Source organism: Tachypleus tridentatus, chromosome 2 (assembly GCF_004210375.1).
Source record: "Tachypleus tridentatus isolate NWPU-2018 chromosome 2, ASM421037v1, whole genome shotgun sequence".
Classification (NCBI taxonomy): domain Eukaryota; kingdom Metazoa; phylum Arthropoda; class Merostomata; order Xiphosura; family Limulidae; genus Tachypleus; species Tachypleus tridentatus.
The window spans coordinates 74,986,056-75,011,715 of NC_134826.1; the positions used below are offsets into that span (position 1 = coordinate 74,986,056).

The window sequence follows — 25,660 nt, forward strand, 5'->3', positions numbered from 1 at the left end:
TTTTTTCTGTTTATGACACTGGTCAGAGCTGAATATTTTGGCTTTAATTCTATATGAGTGATAGATTAAAAGTAGTACTGTATTTTCTTTCAGGCAAGGATACGTGGAGATGTCAGCATTAAAGAAACTAAAACAACTCATCTACACCTCTCGCATGTTACTGATGGAGAAGTTTCAGATGATAGATAAAGATAATTCAGGTAGGAATTGTTTTGTTTTGTCTTTTAGCCACACTTAATCAAAAACAAACTTCCAATGATTTTTAACAAAAATCATGTAGCATACTTCTAATAATCTAGTTTATAACTACACCTAATGATACCTATTTATTTATAGTAGTTTATACCTTAAAGATATCAAGTAACATACTTCTGATAACCTAGTCTCTACTTATAACACCTACTAGTGCTTCTTTATAGTAGTTTATATCTTAGACTTAAAAGATATCAGTTAATATAATAATATAGTTTCTACCTACAACACCCAGTGGTACTTGTTTGTAGTAGTTATATCTTAGACTTGAAGGTGTCAGGTAAAATATACGTAACAATCTAGTTTCTACCTACATCATCTAATGGTACTTGTTTATAGTAGTTTACGTCTTGGACATAAAGGTATCAGGTAACATATATCTAATAATCTGATTTCTGCCTATAATACTTAACAGTGCTTGTTCTAACAGTACTCAGGTTAGTTTTAAGTGCTGCATCACAGCACCATGCCATGCTGAGGATATTTTTGTCATAATGGGGTTACTTCAGAAATGGGATTTCTTGAATCATGAGCTGTAATTTGATGCCAGAGCTTACCAAGTGCAAACTATGTAATGATAGTAATAATAATGAAACTGCAATCCTCTTCAACTTTTTAGGAATTGTGTTCAGAAATTATGACATGCAGTTTCTAATGTTCATAAAAAAATTCTTAGTTCGTTACATGTTTTTAATTATAAATCGTAATTTGGTCTACATGAGTAGTGGATCCATGTGTAAATATATGAAACATCTGAGTATTGTGTTTTTATTATAGAAGCATTTATTATACTTGCTGACTGTGATGATAATAAAACTATTTTATAAATAACTAATAACATAAATTGCACAGACTATACATAATATGCATACTAATAAAATTACATACTTCCAGGTAAGATTTTCATTAGTCAATGGTGTGATATTATGAAAACGGTGGTAGGTTTACATCTCCCTTGGAGACTGCTGTGTCCTAAGATTGCCAAGTTTGATGCAGTAACAGGAACTGTGGCTTACGAGTCCACTTTTGAAGAATACACAATTCAGAATAACTTGGCTCAACAGGTTTGAAATGCCTTCTTTTATATTGGTACAGTTACGCCTCCTACCTTTAACATTATCCTTATAACAGTCTAGTAATTAATATACCCAAAAGAAACCAGAAACAGTTATGTCTCCCAAAATGTTTTTTACAATATCTTTTTAACAGTCTAATTATTTAATATGATCCAAAGTGTTTTTAACTTTGTGTTAAACCTTACTTTCAACATTCTACATTTTCTTAGAATGAAGCATCACTACTGGAAACGTTATACCGAAGCAAGGATACTCTGGAAACCATATTTAGATTTATTGATAAAGATGGGTCAGGTCAGTTGGCCAATCTTCTTTAATTTTATTCTTTTTATACTCCTCATGGAATCTTTATCAAACTAATAGTTTATTTTGTGTATAAGCTAGTGATAATGATTACACAGATTCTTTGTACAGAATCATGTTTGTATAAGCTAGTGATAATGATTACACAGATTCTTTGTAGAGAATCATGTTTGTATAAGCTAGTGATAATGATTACACAGATTCTTTGAATCATTTGTTAGGTATTCTCCTCCCAGCTTTTCTGGTAACATCAACCTGTTTGTTACTAATACTCACACTGTGCTTTTTCTTGTATACCCAACTCCAGTATAACTGATTATATTAGTCTTTGTATTTTAACCCTTTTGGTGCAGTTGGTGACCTCAGTCGACTTGAAGGCTCAGCTCGGCAAGCGATCTTCGTCAACAAGACGTAAACAATTTAAACAACATATCCTCATGGCTAATTATCATAATCACACAGGCCTTAGACCCACTTGAGGCTACAACCACGTGTATTCATTGTTTACTTGGGATTCCCAGCAGGTATTTAAACCAGAGGTCACATGATTTCTTTGTTTTCTAGCCTGTGCAGATTATACTGTTCATTGTTTTAGAAGACTCCTTCCTTGCATATTCTGTTGATACTTGCAATGTTGTTATAATGCCAAAAGGAAAAGCTTATACCACTAAAGAAGTAATTGATATTATTTGTAACAATGAAGAGAGTGACAAAGAGTTTGAGCCAGATGATAATTAAAGCTTACTTGTAATGGACACGAGTGATAATGACGACATTTGTGGCCTGGAATCTGCCCCTGCTTTAGGTAAGCACATGGTGTAGTTAGGGTCATATAACTTATTGCATAAACTGACTGACCAAGGCTAGTTCTTGTTAACAGTTATATAATATAGTGTGCAGACTGCAAGAGCAATGGTGAAAACCCAGTATCTTCAAGACTATTCAGAGAGCAGATTATTCAAAATTTGCTGGAGGGATATGTCAGCAAAGCCAAACGAAAAGGAAGATCAAGTACTGAGAAAGGTCAGCACTTGGTGGAAAAACACAGTATTGGACAATATGAGGACTAAAAATGCAAACCTGATTGTACTATTTGCAACAAAAGATACACAGCTGGATGGAAAAGAAAGCAGACGAATTATTTCTGCAAACAGTGCAATCTCCCCATGTGCTTTTTACCATGCCATGAGATATATCATAACCACAAAAATTATTGATGGGCTACTACACAAATTGTATACAATTTATAATAAATTATTGTGCTTTACATGGCACTTCTTCGTTGTGTATCAGGGTGTCTTGTTGAGTTATTGGTGAGACATCATGCTTTTAGTACTGATACCATAATTAGTTGAAGTATCAAAAATATATATTCAGTGCCATGCCAAACATTCAAAATTTTTTATTCAGTGCTGAAAGGGTTAACCTGAGTTCTTGTGGATTTTGTTGTTTATTATTATTTTCCATAGTTAAGTTGCTTAACCAGCTTCTTTGCACTATTCTAGTTAAATAATTTTGTTACCTACTTGGATTCCTTGTGGTTTTTGTTACAATTATTGAAGCTAATATTTCATGGCTTAAGTTTTTAACTGTTTTGTTCTATTTTAGCATATTTGTTATCTACAGCAACTGCAGATTGAATCCCAAGATATGCATAGTCTAATATCTTAATATTACTTACACAGAAACTTAGTCCCATTTCTGAATGTCTGTAGGTCTCATTTCCATGGAAGAATTTACAGATGCATGCCATCTACTAAGTCAACACTTAGGGACCACAATGCCACAAGAAGAGATTGAAGACTTGGCCAAGAGTATAGACATCAACAAAGATGGATTTATTGATTTCAACGAATTTTTGGAAGCCTTTCGTCTTGTAGACAAGGAACCCTCCCCTGTATCACAGACAAGAAAGTAAAAATTGTTCTTACGTGCTCTTGTGGTCCTACATCTACTGGTGCCTTTACAGACAATAATATTTCAATACTTTTCAATGTACCTGAAGAAGTTTACAGTTCCTTACCAAGTGCTATAAGAACTATTTCTACTTCTACATCAAACCTTAATGTACAAAATTAAAACATTCCTGTCTACAGAAAATAAAATTACAGATGCATGTGCTCATGAAACCGATTTCACAAACATTTATCAATTAGAAACTATTTCAATATGACCCCTGACTTAAAATGTCATTTTAAACATATCTACTTGTTTATTAAAATAAATTCAAGTGTGACAAGTTTTAAACATTTGTTTTTCTGTAACTAAACAAAAATAACTTTCTGTGAACAAGTAACTTAAAATATTTTTGTGTAAAAGCTCAATAATTCTATATTTTAATAAACAGTTGATCTTCTATTGAACAGCCCCAAAAGTCCAATATTTTGCAGTTCATTAAGCAAGTAGTATCAGAATGAAATGTCTTTTCTACTAAACAGTATTAATCAGAGGTTTAATAGACAATTCAAAATAATGAAAGAATTCCTTAAAAAAATAAGATTTTGTAAGTTTTTATATTCCTTAACAATATTAAACAAAACTATATCACTAGAAATTCTAGATCCAGATTTATAACAATGACAGACAAGACTATATCTGTAGTGTTTTTTGTTCTTTAACCTGAATTATAACAAGTACAATACTTATTGATACACTTCCAAACCAAATACAAACTGTGTCCACCATGTGTTGTGAATATTAATTACTTGTCACTCTAAAAAAAGTCAACAGAAACAAACTGCAGTTTTTTCAGATAGAGATTCTTGATTATGTTAACTGGGGCACAGAGGTGGGTTTACCACTGATGTTTTTGTTTGCAGAATTTTATGTTACAAAATGCAACATTCTGCTTAGTACAGCTAGAGTTTGACTTATATCATTTCCGTTTTTGGATGACCAAGTTGACCGACATTACCTTGTTTTTAAACGACAATAATTACAAGGGATATTTCCATTATTAAAAATTTGAAATACACAATCTAAACAAGTTAACATAATCTGAGTGTAAGAATATTTTCTGTGGTATCACACTATCTATAAAAACCAAATAATGTAAAGATATAGGTTTCATATATTCTGTTCCATCACAACTCTGATTATCATTATTATGATTTGATTTCTGTATTCTTCCACATAAACTTAATTTGTCTTGCAACCTTTAGTGATTAATCCTGACACCACTTGACATGATTACTTCCATAAGTGTATTATTTACCATACGTATTAACTGTGCTGGCATTCTTAACCATATTACAAATAACTTTAAGTAGTGGAAACTGTAAAATGTTCCCTAAATTTAGCAGTAAATACCTGAATCTGATAAAATATGACTACATGGTTCAGGAATTCATAATATTTTTGTGTTAAATCTACAAGTAACTTTACATAATTTTGAAATATGACACACATTCTATACACCTGTGTTATATAATGATGTTTTAATGTCCCCCGTGGTATTATAACCCAAGTTTAAAATATTTTTGAAACCTATTATAAAGTACAAAATCAACATCAGAGAATTTTGATAACTTTTTTAATTGTTCTACACATTATTCAGCTTTCACTTTAAAACACAAAACGATTCACTACATCACCCATGCCACCTAATCCGAACCCCCCACCACAACCCCCTGTAGGAGGGGGAGCATCATCGTCTTTCCAGTTAGAAGTCCGATCATTTAGAATCTTCTGTTGCTGCTTTTTTGATTCTGACTCCACTTCCTAAACAGAATGAGAAGTGATTTAATATAGCATTCATTATACAAAAACAAAAGTTCATTACAACATTTCCTTGAACTCAACTACTTGCACAATTGAAGCTTTCGAACCATAAACAAAGTTTCTCAAAACTTCTGAGTACAAGATGTTGCACCTTCTCAAACATTTTACTCAAAATAAGGTTGTATTACAAGTGATCTAGGAGTATACAGGTCAAATATTACTATATAGTCACCTCTAAGCTTTTCATGCTCTTTCTAATGACACTGTCTTTGACAGTTACAGAAAATGTAAAAACAAAGTTATAACCAAAAAAATACAATTTTCAAAATAGAATGTCACGTAAATCTCTATTAGATGGAAACTTTCATAAGAGAACAACTGCATAAGAAGTCTTCACATTAATCATACTTCTTTAACAAACAGTCAACACATAAGCCTTCATAACAAATTCCCTCAAAACAGCTAGTCTTTCAGCCTAAAGCAATGTGAAACCTTAAACAGAATCCAAAATATCCAGCCATACATTCAATATTTATAAAATAACCAGACTTGCAGGTTGAAAAATTGTGTAGAATATTCAATATCTACAAAACATCCAGTCTTGCAGCTTGAAGAACTGTGGTAAATATTAATATCTAACATTAAAAAGTAGTTAAAATATGAGCTTTACAGGCTGTAGCATGAAAAACCAGTTCAACCATAAACAGTACAGGATTTAGGATGAAAAACTAATTTAAAAATGACCATTGTTTAAACTTAACCATACAGTAGTGGAATAACAACTTGTATTAGCTTAACCAGCATTCATTGACACCATAATGTTACAAATCATTCAAGAAAGAAAATCATTAAAGTTAACCAAAAATCTTAATTATGAATGATTTGGTTCCATTCTAACTAACCATACAGCTGCAATCCATAGGTAATATGTTATCACCTGCACACTTGTTCATAACAAATTGTAACCATATGACAAAGCAATGCTGACACAAGTAGATTTATGGCTGGAAAAAAATGTCACAATCCTTTTTAGAAGAATATTATATGTAGAGCACAATTATTAAATGATTTATGGTCAAGTAGCACAATATTTACAAAAAAAACTTTAATGTGCTCTGGAAATAGAAACTAGCATACAGGAGCAAATGCTACTTTTACAAAAAGAAAACCCTCAGACTTATAAAGCTAATGTAACTAAACCAGGCATCTCTCTTTCTAACAGGATACTGAACAAATGTTTGTAGCTCAACAGCTTCCAGTCACACCTGAAATTTAATGACTGTTTTCCTGAGAAGGCAAACACAATTGTAATAATCTTATTTAACAAAATTGCTGTTAAGTCTTAATTGGAGTACAAATGGACAGTCATTCCACTGGTAACTTTAACATAAACCCTAAAACAGCAGAAATGTAGTGGGTAGCATCATCACTTGATGATGGTCACCTTTTAAGTGTTAAACCTTGTTGGAACCATAATTGTTTTGGAATAAAATTAATAATTTCATTTAATTACCAATGAGACATGGATCTTCCAGTATGTTCAATGAGGTTTAAGGCAAGTAAGCTTGTTGTAACAAACTTATTTCTGTATTTGCAGGTAATTAGTTTTTTGATATTCTAGATTATTTGCACTTTTCAAGAATGATGTTCCAGGTCCTGTAATATTACATTCATCATTACTCATTCTGATTCCAGTAATTACACATCTTTGTTTCACACTCTTACTTCCATTCTAATAAGCTTCTTTAAAGTTGATGACCCAATCTTAGACAACACATTTTCCACACACTATTTACTGTCTTAATTGCACATTTTTGGATTCTGTGTTTGTTTCACTTGTAGAACTCACTCACTTGAAAGGGTTAACATTATAAATTGTATACAATTCTTTCAATACAGAAAATTCAAAACAAGGCCTAATTAATGCTTACATAATCTTTACACAACCCTAAAAATAACATAAAAAACCTACTCGCAGAACATTTAATATTTACAATAAAAGAAATGACATGTCGCATGGAACAGTTAATATTTACAATAAAAGAAATGACGTCGCATGGAACAGTTAATATTTACAATAAAACAAATGACATGTTTGATAAAGCTAAAAGAACTAAACTTATATACTAAACAATATCCTAATACTCCCACACGTGAGATAAATGATCATGACACATTATTGTAAAACAGTTTCATATTTTATATTTATTTTGGAAAATATCTACTTTAAACTATTTCAACTTTTTAAAGGTTTAACATATGCATTTCTACTTTATTTAAAATTAGGGAGAGAATTAAGTAAATAACTTACAAGTAGGAAGTTAGCATTATCTTTAGCCACCATTTCCCTGAGTTCTTCCTTCAAATGTAGTTGTACTGTTTCAGTTATAGGTTGTTTTCTATAGAATAACACATAAGCTGTGTCTCTAGAAAATCTTTTGCTGAGGCTACTAAGAGATTTATAGGATGAAAAGGACACATGGCTGTCATTGAACAGATACCACCTGTCTGTCTCTGACTCGATTTCAGAAGAATGAGCATATGTGTAATAGTGACCTGACTCTGCAGACACTCCAGAGTGGACAACTACAGCATACAAACTGTAAAGCACTTCAGTATTCTTATCACTGGGTAACTTCAACACCTGTGGACAAGTTACATTTGTAAAAAACTTTCTTCTAGACTGGGTTGAGGTACTGTAAGCAAACCTTAGAAGAGAAAGAATTAGATGTTCTGGGGGATCTGTTACTAAAACCGTTCTCTCAGCATCTGAAAGTTGCCCACAGTTATCACAGTGGTACTGATTATCCCCTTGGAGCATCTCAGTTTGAAAGTAATTCCATACTAAGTGCTCAAGGGACAGAGTCTGCTCTCCTTCTCGTTCATCCAATAAGACATCTGGTGACTTAGCAACAGAACGTGTGCGATAAACTGGTTGTTCTTGAACAGCCTTACAATGTTCTTCAGGAAAAGCTATATGCAGATCTGTGAAGACATCTTCATGAACAGAAGACTGTGTACACATCATACATGTATAACATGTTGTAATAAGGCCACCAAAAATTTTGTTAACAAGGGACTGCCTATATTTAGAAATGTTTGTTTTGCTATCAGAATCTCCAACTTCACAAGAAACTTGACTGTTTGTTACTGTGGAATCTGAGATAATACTCTTTTTCTGTTCTTCTATTTGGTCCAAGAGAAATCGCAGGAACTCGGAACAATCCTGCTGATTTCCTGGTTCAAACCAAGGAGGTTTAGAGACGTAAAGAAAATCTGATGGAGAAACAGCCGGTCTCTGAAAAAAAAAGAAAAAGGTGAAAAAACTAACAATAATAATTTAAATTCCTCTAAAACAAACTGGTTATCTTTAATATACCCCCAAAGTTCAAACCTTTACATTTTTCATATTATCACAACCTACTTATGTTATAAAATAAGTCTCATGATTTTCTAACCAGAGTATTCATTGCTTATTCCAAACCTACTGTGACCTACCATGATGTCTTGCTTCTTACTGTGGTGTCCTAATTCCAAGTGTATGTATTACTTCTTAATGTGATGTCATACTTCTTGACATTTTACTTTTTACTGTGATGTCATTTTATGCAATATTTTACTTCTTACCGTAATGTTGGTCTTACTTCTTACAGCATATTAAAATTAAGAATCTCAAACAATTAAATGGTCATACAAATAATGTAATAAAAGTTTTAAATCTAGTTGGTCTAAGAAAAACTGCAAAACATTTCATTACTCTTTACATCATGAGAATAAATTACAAAAGGTTTGAATCATTGTTTTTGTAAAACTTTATATCTTAATACTATCAAATCATGCTTCACATTAATAAACATATATAGGGCATGCTGAAGAGATTCTACAGGTTAAAACTAAGTATAGTTTTTGTTCTTAAAGCTCACCTGAGTAAGTTTTAAGTATGCAAAGACTTCCTGCAGTTTCTGAAGTACAGTTTCTTGAGGGAACGGGACGGCCTGGAGAACCTGAACACAAAATCTGAAATCATAAGACAGACTTTTGAGATCATCTGTATTGATTATAGCGATTGCCAAAATACAAATTCAAGTCTCTTCACAACTGCTGTGTTAACTCTTTTTTTGGTAATCAGCTATTACTTGTGACTAACCATGGAAGGGTCTTAGTCACATAGTTAAATGAATCACTGAACATAAGACTTGTTTATCTATTGGTAACACAAACAACCACAGTATATTCTTAAGTTATTCTTTTGAATATTCCAGTGAACTGTTGTTTACTTACCTTAACAACTGATGTTTATAGGGTTATTTTAGTATGTATGACAACTTATACTGTTCTTTACTTTCATTAATGACTTGTGTTTTTATGGTTATTCTCCTGTATATCATAACTTTAAATGTTTTTTACTTCTATTAATGATCCTTATGTTTTTAAAGTTATTTTAGTGTATATCACAGCTTAAAATGTTGCTTACTTCTATTAATGACTTGTATTTTTATGGTTATTTTAATGTGTATCACAACCTAAAATGTTGCTTACTTCTATTAATGGCTATTATGTTTTTAGGGCTATTTTAGTGTGTATCACAACTTAAAATGTTGCTTACTTCTATTAATGACTGTTATGCTTTTAGGGCTATTTTACTGTGTATCACAACTTAAAATGTTGCTTACTTCTATTAATGACTGTTATGCTTTTAGGGCTATTTTAGTGTGTATCACAACTTAAAATGTTGCTTACTTCTATTAATGACTGTTATGCTTTTAGGGCTATTTTAGTGTGTATCACAACTTCAAATGTTGATACTGCTAGTTCTACCACAAAATCTGTAACTCATCTATGATGCTAGGAAGCTACTAATTCTACAATAAAATTTCTAATACACCCATGATGCTAAAAAACTATTTGGAAATGTTTAATTCAACCATAAAATCTGTAGTAAACCTGCAATGTTTATAAAGTACTGGGAAATGTTTAATACAACCATAAAATCTGTAGTAAACCTGCAATGTTTATAAAGTACTGGGAAATGTTTAATTCTACCCTAAAATCTGTAGTAAACCTGCAATGTTTATAAAGTACTGGGAAATGTTTAATTCTACCCTAAAATCCGTAGTAAACCTGCAATGTTTATAAAGTACTGGGAAATGTTTAATTCTACCCTAAAATCCGTAGTAAACCTGCAATGTTTATAAAGTACTGGGAAATGTTTAATTCTACCCTAAAATCTGTAGTAAACCTGCAATGTTTATAAAGTACTGGGAAATGTTTAATTCTACCCTAAAATCTGTAGTAAACCTGCAATGTTTAGAAAGTACTGGGAAATGTTTAATTCTACCATAAATGATGAAATATTTTGGGTATTAGGACTTTCAGTGATACAGATAGTTACAAAATGTTACACACTGGCATTGTTCTAAGTATTCATATTTAGGTAGAAAAAACCTGTAATGATCTTACACTGGGTGATATACCTTGTAAAACTCTGTCATTCATTGTCATTTGATTTGGTTAAAAGAACTATCAAACAAATGAGTTATGCAAGTATACTCTAGAATTTTTCAAAATTTTAATTAACAGATGACCTCCCAAGGAATCTTTCTTTTTCAACTGTGTAGAGCCACAATCAACAGCAGTGACCTCGTGTTTCTTTCAAGCAGCACATGACAACATTATAAGTGGTACCTCAATCAACAATAACATTTTCCCTGCAAGATGGAACATTTTGAATGAGCTTACACAAATCATACAAGCTATTTTTAACATGGAACATTTACAATGAACTTACATTAATCATACAAGCTATTTTTAAGGAGTTACTTCATATTTTCTGGATTTTTCCTACTGGTCTACATAGACAGTTTGCTTGCACAAGAAGTTAATGTGAAACATTAAAATATGAACTGTACCTAAAGGACATAAGTGTTGCTAATTAGCTATTACTAATCTCACAAATCTAAATAATCAGCCTTACCATGATATTATTACTTATATTTTTTAAATGGGGTCAAGAGCCCCCGTGTATAAAAACTTTTACTCTACAGAATATATAAAGTATTTCATGACATATTTATTTCGCCATGACCCTCTATGCAAGAGAAGTCTGTATTTCATATTGCATTTCATTTACAAATCATGGTAACTATGGGTCTTACATAGCATCAGCATTCCAAAGGTGACCTTAGATTTTGTGAATATTCCCCTTGTTACTTATTCATTTGTTTTTTATAAATGGTAAGATAATATTCAAACATTTGAATTGAGTCATGAATAGCACTGCTCATTAAGAACTATTTCTTAAGTTGATTACATCAGCCATGCCAACTTGATGCCTCAAACAACTAATATCACACCTCTTCCACCTCTTATGTGCTTCTAACCTACATGCAAGTACACTTACCTTTCTGTCATGTACAGAGCTTGTAGGACACTGTTCATATAGCATGTATTTCCTAAGTTCACCAAACCAGTCTTGCCTGTTTCAGACCTCAGACAATTAATATAGCTATTAATAGTATCAACTTCTCCACCAATAACATATTTCTGACCTAAGGCACCCCACTGGTTTTCAGTCAATAATTTGTGCATCTTTTCCAAGCTAGGAGCTTCAAAGTCCTGCAAACAAGATATCACAATGTCAAATACTTTCTACTCACTCACTGAAAGTTTAACATGACTAATAATAAAGTTGTTTTGTTTGTGGGTTGTTTAGCACTTATTGGCACAAAGCAACTGGGATATCTGCACCAAACAACAGGTAAAAAGGAATAAATAAAATCAATAAAATATGTAAAAAGGAATTATGCTAAAACAAAACAGTCCAATTTTCAAATTAAAAACTTAAATACAGGTAAAAAGATCAATGGCCCTTAAAAATTTAACAACACAACTGAGGTGGACTGTGTCACCATCACCAATGACAATGGTTTAAAATGGTGCTGTCACTCCCAATCATAACGACAGCAGGACAGTAAAAGTTGCTGTTGTGATCTGAGTGTCACACGGTCCATACATCAATGCATCAGTACCAGATAAAAGAAAGCATGAGTTAAAGAACTGTAACCAATGTGTAGTCTAACCAGAACAACTTCCTCCTTCCAATTCTTGTGGAAGCAAGACGGTCAAAGAGCAATAACAGGTTTGATCTGGAAAAGCTTGTTATCATGTTGCTCACTCAAAGTCGACTGTCAACTGGCGCGGGGCCGAACCTTGGATACGGGACTGTAGTCCATGTATGGGACATGCACAGAGGTGATAGCACCAAAGCACAGACTTAGCTGCGATGTCAGTGAGCTCATTCCTGCAAGAGTCAACATAGCCTGGCATCTAGAAAAATTGGATAGAAGTAGATGATACAGAGAAATGGGCCAGTCGGGTTTTGAATATTGATCAGAACAGTGTGAGAACTAATGTGAAGTGATTCCAGGGCCAACAAAGAGCTAAGCGAGTCAGGATGAATAGTACAGTTCATGTACTGTATAGCTTCTATGTGATCTAGGGCAAAAGAAATGGCATGCAATTTGGTAATGAATGCAGAAACTGTAGAGGGGATTCTGTGTACAATAACCAAATCACAACAAATCATGGAAGAGCCCACAGAGTCACTTGGTTTCAAATCATCTGTATAAATATGAATGGAATGATGGTTCAAAAGATGTTCTGCAAATAGAAGATGATACTTCCAATCGGAAATATATGCCTTCTTCAGATGACTCAAAGAAAATCACATCTGGGGATGGTAAAAAGCATGGCCCACTGAGGAAGGAAAACATAACTTCAGATGGGATGCTATTTTGAAGCATACAGTAAAGAAAGTTGCAAATGGCATAGGTATAGAGGAAGTTCATGAGACTCAGTATACAAATTCTGGACTGGAGAAGTATGGGAGGCCCCTGTGCAGAGCCATAGACCAGAGACCCATAGTCCAGTTTTGATTAAATAAGGGCACAATTGAATTTTAACATAAAACATCACGCTGCCCCCCAAGAGGTGGAAGAGAGGATACAGAGGATGTTCAGTGCCCTTATACACTTGTAGCTGTTTGATGTGTGGAACAAAGATCAACTCATAGTCAAAGATAAGCCCCAGGAACTTTGCCTCAAAGACCACAGGAAGCACAACTTCTCCAAGACAGAACTTGGGACCTGGGTGAATATCCTGTTGGTGGCAGAAGTGCATGCAAATGGCTTTGAGGTGAGAATAGGTAAAACCATTTGCTGTGGTCCACTTCAGGAAACAAATGAGAGCAGTCTGTAGCTGCTATTCAATCAACCTCATGCTTAACAACTGGCACAAGATATGGAAGTCATTGATATAGACCTTTTGCACCTGTAGGGGGGAGATGTCCACTGACGACATTAATCTTTATAATGAAAAGTGTAACACTCAAGACACAGCCCTGAGGGACTCCAAATTTCTGTGGGAAAGAATAAGTGTGTTGAACCCACACAGACTTGGAATCACCAGTTCATTAAAAAAATGTTTAATAAAAATGAGTAAATGGCTATGCAACCTATGTGAGTGCAGGTCTTGCAAGATGCCACACCTACACATTGCATCATAGCTTTTCAAGGAAAAAATTACAGAAACAAGATGTTTTCGCCTGAAGAAGGTTTTCCTGATTGACATATTAAGTAAAATCAGGTGGTCCATGATGGAGCTGTCACTGGAACATACACTGAGTGAATGACAGGAGGTTGTCTGATTCGAGGAACCAAACAAGATGAGCATTAACCATCCTCTCCAAGATCTTACAGAGACAACTTATCAAAGCAATTGGACGGCAGTTCGAAGGAATCTTGGGATCCTTCCCAGTCTTAGGAATAGGGAGTTCAACAGTATGGTGCCAAGCATCAAGAAAAAACATTCTTCTGCCAGATCCTGTTAAAAACAACTAGAAGAATAGCAAGAGAGAGATAGCACAGCATTTCGTAATGAATATCATTAAGTGTGACTGATATAGTGCCCGACTGATGAAGAGCGAGCATGAGTTACACCAGTGTAAATGGGCAATTATAGTCATAGAGACGATTGGCCCAAACGAAAAGAGGTGATCACTTTACCCATGTTTTGATGGCTAAAAACGTGAGGGATGAAAGAGAAGTGCTAGATGCACGAGAAAAATTTTCACTGAGTATTGGTGATGGTTTGGGCACCAGCAACTTCCTGGCCATCAGGGAGCAAGATTAAAAGGGGCACAGAAGTATACTGTCCACTAACCTTTCGGATCTTGTCCAATATGACTTTGAAACTGGTGGTAGAAGAGATGCTAGAGGTGTATTTAATCCAAGATTCCTTCTGGCTTAATGTCTGACTTGCCAAGTATATGCATGGTTCCAGTGAAATGCAATGCAGAAAAGGATACTGTGGGAAACGTGTTGGTGTTTTAAAAATACACTGAGCAGCTACCTGAACAATACAATCAGTCACTGCTGCCACGCAGTCATCTACTGATGGCTTACAGATGATGACAGGATCAAGTACTGAGAGAGCAGTGAAAAAGAGCCAGTTGGCCTGGTCCAACTTCCATTGAAGCATGTGGGTCTGGTGGCATCGACTACAGCCAGTCTCTCAAAATGATAGGAAAATGATCACTGTCACATGGGTTAATGTCAACCCTCCAAGAAAAGTGAAGCAGAGAAGATAGAAAGATCAACAGCAGTAAAAGACTGACCAGGTGCATGAAAATAAGTATAAGAACCAGTATTGAAGAGAGACAGGTTGTGGTCCAAGAGCATATACTCTATGGAACAACACCTCCCATCATAATTAGTATCACACCAGAGAGGATTATGTCATTAAAATCCCCCAGGATTAGAAAGGGAGATAGTAACTGCTCAATGAGGGCATCAAGTTCTGACTGAACATAGGTCCCTTCAGGAGCCAAGTAGAGAGAACAAATAGTGATAGAACGACCTAAGGAAGCACTGATGGCTACAGCCTTCAAGGGTATATCAAGTGGCAAAAACAGGGTAGGCACATGCTGATCAACCAGCAGTGCCACCCCTCCATGCACTCATCCATCACATAACCTGTAGTTTCTGTACAAAGAAACCTGCCGAAGGGCAACTATATTGGAAGATTTCAGAAATGTTTCCTGTAAGGAGAGACACGGGATGGTAAGAATCAATCAAATCCTTAACGCCATCTCTATTTGAATGAAAACTCTAACAGTTCCAATGAATCAGAGTGGCCTTATTATTGACATGAAGTAGAACATGATGGGGAGCCCTTCTATTTTTGACCATGTTTTTTTCCTTTATTGGACAAAGGTCTATCGACCTCCATGGATCCTGGCCTGGATCAAGTAGGCAGGTTTCTGTCTGTGAACAAAGATTCCAGCAACTGAGGGCATGAACGAATGGTTGTTTTACTTCTTGGGGTTTCAGAAGAAGATGGATCTGAAGAAACACCCAAAACCAAAACTGAAGGAAGTGGAACCAGGCAGTCATTGAAAGGAGTGGCAGGGACAGAGATGGAAGTAAACGTAGATTCGTCAACTCTTTTATTCATGAATGGCAAAAGATTCTTCAGATGTTTTGTAAATGATATTCACTTAATGTTGCAGAAAGGTTATCTGTGCTATCTCTATTTCAGAAGTGAAAGACTAGAGGAAAAGCAGCTAGTGATCACCACCCACTGTCAACTCTTGGGCTACTTTTTTTACTAACAACTAGTGGGTTTGACTGCTGCATTAAAATGCTTCCACAGTTGATAGGGCTAGCATGTTTGGAAGAATGGGAAGTCAACTGTGTGATCCTCAGATTGCAAGTCCAACACCCTAATCACCTGATATGCCAGGCTGTTTCTGTACGAATGAAGGTAATAGGGTCCTGGGATTCTAATGCTGTTATACATATCCTAGTTTTTTATTTTTTATAAAAATAACATAAGAAGGTCATTAATTAGATCAGGAAACTGGTACACATCCTAACTTCTTTGTATTTTTAAGTGTTACAATATCATTACTGGACTTCAATACTACTGTGATAAGTAATGCAATAAAGTTTTGAGATCAAAATACTAAAACATATCCTAGTTTCTTAACACTTTTTTGTAGAATGAGCAGGATACTTTAGTACGTATCCTACTTTCATATTTTTATTTTTTTTCTATAAATGATACAACAAAAAGGTCATTTGGATCAGGACACTGTGATACATGTCCTAGTTTCATATAATTTTTTTTAAATAAATAATACAATAAGATCATGGGATCAGGACACTGGTGTATATTCTAATTTCATACCATCTTCACCTTTCCTATAAATGACACAGCATGGTAATTGATCTTGATACTAAGACATATTTGCCTCATTGTTAACTACATAAAATTAAAACAAATGTCTACCTTTCTCACCTTCATTACTTCACGAATAGGATCATAAAGGTCAGGGAAACCTGGGTGAAGATACATGACAGTGTACATCAAAGCACAAAATCCTTCCAAAAACTGTTTACTAGCTGAACTGTTTTCTTTTTTCAGTTGAGAAATTAAGCATGGTACTTTTCTTGAGACCTGAGTAATATAAGAAAAAATACTAATAATACACCTTAAAATATTTATACGCTGTCTGATGTTTTCTAACTAAACGACTATGAAACACTTATCTAAGTACTCTACCTATGAACTTTGAAAAAGTAAACTGATTTCCCCACTCTTACTAAAAAACAATATTTCAGTAAAATGGTTGTGTTTTCTTAATACTTCTATTCCTTACGTTTTCAGCCTCAATAATAGAATGTTCAACAAGTGTTCATGTGTAACATTCAAAATATTTTACTATAAAACAATTTTAAAGTAATGAATGCTTTGGAAAAGCATCAATATTGTAACATTCTCTATGGAATTAAAATGGTTACACAAAAGTGGTTGATTGTAGGGCCATTTTTATGATAAAAAATATGTTTGATAATAAAATCAGGATAAAAGACAGACTGTACTGCACATTGCACTGCAAAAGCTTTGGAAAAGGCATCATATGAACATGTGAACAATCACAACAGAAGTTTCAGTATGTAAAAAAAAACATTAACAAGTAAAGACAACATACAAAGATCAAACTGAATTTAGTTCTTTATTAATAAGACAATTGTTATGGTGAACTCTACAGACTGTGAAACACTGAGCTGGTTCAATAATCCACATGTGCCAAACATCTCTCTCTTAAGATAAAACCAATGAAGAAAATCAAAATCCACAACCTAGTTAATGAATCCAGGTTACAACTGTCATAACTAGGAATGAGAATCCACTTGAAGAAAACTGAAACCCAATTGCTGAGAACCAAGTTAGAATTGTCTTATTACTTACAACCATTGAGATGAAGTGAAAAAGAGATAACCTAAGTTTATTATTTTATGAATAGCTTAAGTAAAAAACCTTTTCTGTAAGTCCATATATTTTATCCAAAATAGAATTTCCCATAACAAACTTAATAATTACCACTAAGTTTTTCATTTCATTTCTAATCAGCTTTAACCAATACAAAACCAACTTTATTTAAAAAACAAGAAATACACTTACTTTCTTAACCAAAGCTGGTGAGTGTGTGTAAGACAGCAGGAAATAGGCTGCTACTGGAAGTACAGCCTGTCTTGTAGCAGGTAAACGTAGCTGACAGAACAACTGAAATTAACAAGAATAAAATATTATACATACAAAACCAATACATTAACATTGCAAGAATTACAAAATCCACACCCACAAAAATAAATTGTTTATGCACTTTTTCTCTCTTTGTCACCTAGGTTAAAAATAAGAATCCATAATGAATCTCTATGTTAATTGTTATATCTTACAGAAAGCTCTCTTTATTTGACATCTGTCTTGCAGTTACACGATCTTCCAAAGCCACAAAGCAACTCACTGGCATGGAAATGAGAAAGGGACCAGTTATTCAAGAGGTATCTCTTTGAATTACATTTCATTTTGAAGATGGCAAGAGAAATATAAAACCCTACACACATACTTAAAAGAAGACAGGAAACTGGAAAGAACAATGGTACTTGGAAACAAGAAAGATGTCTTATTTCTCTAAACATTCACAACACAACCAAAAGCTCCAGAGATAGCACTAACACCTCTCTCTAACAAATTAAGGCAAGATTTGTTGAGCAGTATAAATATCGATTCCACGACAACTCCACCAGGCAATCTAAGGACTTCAGAAATTATCTAGACAATATACTGAGATATTTAAGAAAATGATCAGGTGGCAGAATAGCTTGGAAGTATTGTATAGCCAAGCAATGTTAAAGTGAGCAGTATTACCAAACTCCAAGGCTAAGCATATAAACTACCCAGCAATTAAATAACTAAAAACAAGGTAGTGTGCTTTTTCAAGCAGAGATCCATAAGGATAAACACATATAAATGTAGTAAAATAAACTCACTTGATTACTAGAGATGAAGATGACACAGCCACCAGAGGAGGGGCATGATAAACTGGTGATGGAGGTAACAATTACTGACGAAAATCTTCTATTATAATTCTAGCAGTCACAGCAAGGTGGAAGATCTGATAAGAATAAATGAGGAAAATATAAGCCATCTCTGACAGAAGCAGCAGGAACCTCTTCAGTCACTAACTCCTGGTATTTATAAATAATTGTTTGCAGGATAATATGATGGGGATTTGACTTCCAAGTAGAGCAATTAACAAACAATCTTGGCCTTTGAAATCAAACAAACTTGTCAGTAAAGGACTTTTGTTATTGAAAAGCAGATATATAATGAATCCTTTGAGGATAATGTGTAGCTTATATCACTAGCATTTGTCAGCTCAGTGAAAAGAAAATGACAATAAAAGCAAAAAAAAAAAAAACCCAAAAAAACAACATTATATCCTATATGGTTTTAAGTGTACAAAAACCAAAACATTATACTAGTTCAGAGGGCAATGGGGAATACGCAGTAATGGGAAGTGTACCTTACATTGTCAGTCCAGCATACTAGCTAACTGGACCATCCTTGACCCTTGAGTAGTGATGGAAATCCATTCTCTAAGTAATGATTACAAGTAAAGGTCACTGTATTATATGTAAAAGTGAATCAAAGTTCACTTTTGGCAGTCAATTTCTGAATTACAATAAAGGATTAGAAGTTTACAAATAAAATTCACTCCAGTGCTTTGATGATTCAATTACAACACCAGATCATCAAGAGTTAACAACAAAATTATTCTAAAGCTTGAAATTAGTTTGATATCAATATAAGAAAGAAACATTCATGAAATGAAAAATGATAAAAACATAAAAATACCAAATTAAAGAGCTCAAAGAATATGTATACTGGATGAACTGCCATAAGAAAATAATAAACAAAAAGTTCTATTAAAAGACATATCAGAAGTGGTATTATGCAACATGATATATTGTTTTAAAGGCCCTTTCAAGAGAGGGCATGAGAAACAGGACCACATACGTAATATTCTTGCACAAAATAAGAATATGTATAGAAATAAGGGGATAACAAGGAAAGAGGAAAATAAATAGGTTTGACCTTTTTGCAACAGGCTTGGTATAATATACAATAGTTTATATGCACATTTGCACACTCAGTATTTACCCTATAACATTTTATACAGTATGTGTACCTTCACAAAATTTGGCACACTCTTAGTAAAAATTATAAGCTTTTTGTACACAAAAATTTTGATTTTTTGATAACATTTTTATTAAAAATTTGTTTGTTTACTAATCCAAGTGCAAAGTGATTTCATGTTATTATTAAAGAACTATTCTTCATCCCACAAATCTCAATCATTATATGTATAATCTCTAAACCTCTTAAATACATTTCAAATGTTTGTTTTCAGAAATACATTATATTTTTTATTTTCTATACCCTATGTAGGGTTTGTTAAATGACTAACCTTGTACAATTCTAAAAATATTAAAAAGTAAATATAAATAATGCTTTTTATCATGCTACAATAGCTACATATTATAACACAAAACTATAAATGTTTAGTCTAAGTAGCTTAAGTCTCAATGTTATATATTTATTATTTTTTATTATACTAAGTATAGACAAGATAAATGGAGATGATGGAATGTACAATGAGAGACAAGATAAATGAAGATAATGGGAATGTATAAAAATATTACAACAACAAGGAGACACAAGATAAATGAAGATAATGGGAATATACAAAAAGATTACAACAAGAAGGAGAGACAAGATAAATGAATATAATGGGAATGTACAAAAAGATTACAACAAGAAGGAGAGACAAGATAAATGAAGATTATGGGAATGTACAAAAAGATTACAACAAGAAGGAGAGACAAGATAAATGAAGATTATGGGAATGTACAAAGAAATTACAACAAGAAGGAGAGACAAGATAAATGAAGATTATGGGAATGTACAAAGAAATTACAACAACAAGGAGAGACAAGATAAATGAAGATAATGGAGTGTACAAAGAGATTACAACAAAGAGCAGAAAGGTAGTAATGACAAAATTCAAGAAGCACAGAAGGTTTATAACAGTAAGATCAAAGAGGTTCAAAAGAAAATCAATGACAGAACAAACTGCTAGGAAAATGAATTGGTAAATGTAAAGATGAAACAAGTCTCAACACTTCCAGCATCTGCTTAATAAGTCTAACCTAAAACATTATTTTTCTATAAAATATAATAAATAATGATAATAAAAAAGTTAATTCCTATAATCAAAATTTTTTCTTAATTTAATAAAGTATTCCACAGGAGAATTTTTTATCAAACTGAGCCCTCACACTTTTACAGGACCCAATGATGTAGAACAGCTATTTTTCCACACTTTTCAGAACTGAAACAGTTCATTTCCCACGAGTTCAAGGGCACTCATAGGTCTGTGTAAATAATTTGCATTAAATGTTAGGTTATTTATTAAGACTTACTTTAAAAATACTAAATTTGCACTTTTTTTACTGCTTCAGCAGAAAAAAAGGATCCTACGTTTTTACAAGGCCTCGTTTATGTCATCAATTTCCTCTTTCACAAAAATAATCCATCAACACATATTTCCTTACTATTAATGTACAGCACTAGGCTACTTATTTCATTTTCTTGCTAACAAATGTCTTCTGTTTAGAATTGCTACTAACCCAGAAAACTATGTTATACAACTTTTAACAAATTTCTTTTAACAGGAATTCCTCTCACTTACTCATGCTACCTTTTGTTACCTTCAATATGAGCCTTATGCTACAACTAACAATAACTAATTTTAAGGTACAAGTTAAGTTTAATAGCTTTTATAATTAAGTCCTCTGGTTTCACATAAAAACAACAGTTCTCATTCATTTCATGGTAAGCATGTTTCACTGGCTATTGTAATCAGTACTTGAAATGTTTTGTAGGCAATTGTGGAATTGACTTAAAAATCCACATGACTACTGGTACTTTGTAAACTAGTAGATGAATAAAAATTATACAAAAAATGTCATAAGTTTCAACAAATTTCTTGAAAACCTAAACATTGCTACTTCAATAGGATCTAAAAATACGTCCAGTAGGACATGTAGTGGTAATTTATGAAACTGTTCATCCTAAACCATATTATTTGGTTATTATTTGTGGCTTAGCACGAAATGTGGGTGAAATATTAGTGAGCCTATAGAACTCACAAAGCAATACCTACCTGCTCTATTTTTGCTTCAAAGATGGCCATAAGCAGTGAAAACTTTTTGGATGAAGCCATGCCTTTCAAAACTGCCAAAACCAATGAAGAAATATTTATGGCTTTTGGCCAGTACAGCCAGTCCAACATCCTACCAATAACAAGAGTCAATCCTTTATCTGCTGGTTTATCTTTCAGAAGCAGAGGCACCATTTCATGTGAGAGTTGTAGAGGTAAAGCCTGTATGTTGATTAAATAGTTCATTAACATACATTTTAATGTGTATACTTTATTATGTATGACCAGTAACACAAGCTGTAATATTTTTAGGTTTTCAAAACTGACTTGTGCTCATGGTTTCCATTATCTTTTGATGAGTTTAAATAAATACATGCAAGTTTAAAACCTGATTTTCAATCCTTATCAGTACAACATATGTTAAAGACTGATGAAATATTCTTTAGTCTAATACAAATTATTGTAATTAATATATTTCCCAGCACTAACATTAACAATTGCTGTGCCACGTTATAAAGCACAAATAAAAAGAAAGATCAAAATTTGAAAAATACTACACAAAAAAATCTATAACCGATACTTTTTGCCAACTGATAACAAATAGTATAATATTTCAGCGTTTTGTGATAAAACTAGAAAATATAGACAGAGCATCTTCATTATCACCTATGTCATGTTCAAATAAATATGGAGAGTTGTAGACACAGTAGTTTTCCTTCAATACTAGGTTTGTATGAAAATAACATACACATAGGAACATGCTTCCACTATTAAATATTTCTTAAAGTAAAACTATAAAACATAGTAGTTTCACTTACACTATTGGTTTAATAGAAAAAACTGTACAACATAGTAACTCGCTTCTATTAACACAATTTATTATTGTGTTATTACAATAGAAATTTCTAGCTATGAAACATAGTAACTCAACTCATTATTGCATTAAAAGAAGAGAACTAGGAAGCTGCAAACATAATAACTTACTTCCATAATTGTGTTATTGGAAAAGGATTTTATAGGTGTAAGGATTTCAAATCACTTCAATTATTGTGTTATTAGCAGAGAACTAGGAAGCTGTAAACACAGTAGCTCACTCCTACTATTGTATTAAAAAAAAGCTAACACAAAAATATAACCTACTATTTCTATTATGTGTCAAAACAGTAACTCACTTCAACTACTGCAGCTAGGACAGGAGAACAATCTTTGGTGTCTTGTGACAAAAAATACATTGTTTCTAAAGTTTTCTGCACAGATGATTCTGATGAATTCCAAATTGTCTGAAGAGTTAAACAAATAAAACTTAAATGATTTCATAACTTTAATTAAAAAGTATGTATATAATTAACAAATATAACATTTAATAACTTGAATTTATAAACTAGTTTCACTCTTCTTTATGCTTTCAGTCTTTAGTTACTAGTAGGCTAATTAAGTCACAAAAGTTTCACATCACGTCAAGCGTCACATACATATTATGTTACTATAACCTTGTTCTATTCTTAGTGAAACTAGTATGGTTAAACACAATTATAGAGAGGATTAAAAGAAATTTATACATAAAATCAAGCTTATTAATTATGAAAAGATAGTTATAAAAAAAAATGACAGGCGAATATAAATTGAGTTAGAAGTCACACTTCATGATACATGTGGGGAAAATCATGAATTAAAATGTGTATGTAACTTAATAATTTGGATAATGGCCAACACTCAATAAAAGTTAATATATAATGTCATTTCTAATATTTCTATGTATAATTCTAAATCAGTAAAGATTCTAGTGAAACTGGACCAAGCCATACGTTACACTGCTGGTAATAATCTCACAAGCTGGACCAAGTAAGATATCACAAGACTAAAGACAGGAATATTTAAAGTAAATACTTTGAAATACACACCAGATTCTTTCTCTTTTCCTACGTCTAATTTTAACAGTTACTTCTGTATTGTGTGTGTGTGTGTATATATATACAAGAATATTTTTCTTATTTCAAAAAGATCTCAACAACTTTACATTCTACCCACCTGTAAAAAATTACAAACTTTTGAAATATCAAAAATGAATTTTCCCATTTCATTTGACTGCTCTGGTATAGGAATATTTGATAAACAGTGAATTATAGCAATACACAGCTCAGAAGTCAAATCACCTATGGGCACACACTGAGAGACATAACTAAACAGCTCGGTAAATGCAACCAGAACAGAAAGTTCACTGTTTTCTAGTAAACAATTTATAGATTGAGTTTGAACTACATGGCACAATGATGTAAATTTCTCTGTCTCCTGTAGTAGCTCCAGACTATAATGGATCAACTTGATCAGCCTAATGCAAAAAAAACAAAAAAACAATTGTGAAATTCAGTTAAGACAGAAATTAAATTATATAACATGTTTTATCCTAAAACAAAGCAGTTTCATTCTGTTTATGTTAGCCAACAACAAAACTAACTGGTTCATCCTGTCAAGCTATCTATAAATAAATACATTAAATTATATAATGTGTTTTATTCTACAGTAAACCTGTGTTTATATTAGCCAACAACAAAACCAACTGACTAATCAACATCATAATGTGTTTCACTACTCAAACTGTGTTTGTACCAACAACAAAACCAACTGACTAATCAACATCTCACTACTCATGTACCCAGTCATCAATTCACACACTCGTTCACATTTTAACAAGTGTAGGACTACTGTCAGATGAAACTAAGTACTTGTTTCAAAATAAAAATACATAACAACAAAACCAATGGAATAACCATGTCATGCTGGCTGTGTAAGCAATCATCAACTGAAACCATTCAAAGACACACATTAGCAAGTTAAACAAATACTGCCAGAGGCAGGTAGTTGATAGAAATAAAAATTCACTTCAGAATTGTAATTTTGCCTTTTCAATCTTTATTTGGTTGAATTACCACAACAATTAGACCCAAGAGTCAACAAGAACACAGACCAAGATCCTAATAACCAATATTTGGCTGATTTACCACAATAACTAGATACAAGAACAAAACATACATGAAGGTCCTAGTAACCAACATCTGGCTGAATTACCATAATAATTAGATACAAGGGTCAACAAGAGCACAGGTCAAGATCTTAATAACCAACATTTGGCTGAATTACCAAACAGTGGTGCAAGATATGAAATGTATTTATACAAACAGTTGTGCAAGACAAAGTGTATCTCAACAGACAGTGGTGCATGATTAGAACTATATCTAAAAGAACACTGATTCACAATATAAATCTTTCTAAACAGACAGCAGTGCAAGATATGAAGTGTATCTAAACAGACAACTGTGCATGATTAAAACTTTATTTAAAAAAACACTGGTTCATTATACGAACTGTATCTAAACAGAGTTGCATGATACAAACTGTATCAAAACAGTGTTGCATGATACAAACTGTATCGAAACAGAGGAGAAAAATTTAAAATACATCTAAATTACCCTTTGTTTTCTTTTTAGAATGACTTCAAATTGTAGCCTAACATAACATTTGTTTATCCTAAGTAACTTTCAACTGGTAACAGTATACATCTATTTATAATTAAATTCTATTGTTTTATTGCCCGTGAAACTATTTCTGACTACTATCTGTGCCATTACAAGTTATACATCACTTGATGAATGTGCAGTTGATGTTACACTACCAAATTACA

The 25,660-nt window shown here is 32.9% G+C and overlaps 2 protein-coding genes across 11 annotated transcripts in view; one reads left to right on the forward strand and one right to left on the reverse strand.

Annotated features, from left to right (window-relative positions):
• LOC143244256 (serine/threonine-protein phosphatase with EF-hands pef-1-like) overlaps window positions 1–3,994 on the forward strand; it is a 34,486-nt gene extending 30,492 nt beyond the window's left edge. For all 3 annotated transcript variants that reach the window (XM_076488599.1, XM_076488600.1, XM_076488601.1), the window contains 4 exons: window positions 94–200; window positions 1,147–1,316; window positions 1,538–1,622; window positions 3,347–3,994. In XM_076488599.1, coding sequence (XP_076344714.1) covers window positions 94–200; window positions 1,147–1,316; window positions 1,538–1,622; window positions 3,347–3,549 — 565 coding nt within the window. In that variant the 3' untranslated portion in view covers window positions 3,550–3,994. The remainder of the gene's footprint in view (window positions 1–93; window positions 201–1,146; window positions 1,317–1,537; window positions 1,623–3,346) is intronic.
• A 1,152-nt stretch (window positions 3,995–5,146) lies between these two features.
• DUBAI (Deubiquitinating apoptotic inhibitor) overlaps window positions 5,147–25,660 on the reverse strand; it is a 40,559-nt gene continuing 20,045 nt past the window's right edge. For 6 of the 8 annotated variants that reach the window (XM_076488587.1, XM_076488593.1, XM_076488588.1 and 3 more), the window contains 9 exons: window positions 24,010–24,310; window positions 23,154–23,261; window positions 21,985–22,203; window positions 17,877–17,978; window positions 16,701–16,868; window positions 11,752–11,966; window positions 9,275–9,368; window positions 7,663–8,649; window positions 5,147–5,351 (listed from right to left, as the gene is read on the reverse strand). In XM_076488587.1, coding sequence (XP_076344702.1) covers window positions 5,196–5,351; window positions 7,663–8,649; window positions 9,275–9,368; window positions 11,752–11,966; window positions 16,701–16,868; window positions 17,877–17,978; window positions 21,985–22,203; window positions 23,154–23,261; window positions 24,010–24,310 — 2,350 coding nt within the window. In that variant the 3' untranslated portion in view covers window positions 5,147–5,195. The remainder of the gene's footprint in view (window positions 5,352–7,662; window positions 8,650–9,274; window positions 9,369–11,751; window positions 11,967–16,700; window positions 16,869–17,876; window positions 17,979–21,984; window positions 22,204–23,153; window positions 23,262–24,009; window positions 24,311–25,660) is intronic. The other 2 variants (XM_076488591.1, XM_076488595.1) reach the window with 1 other exon arrangement.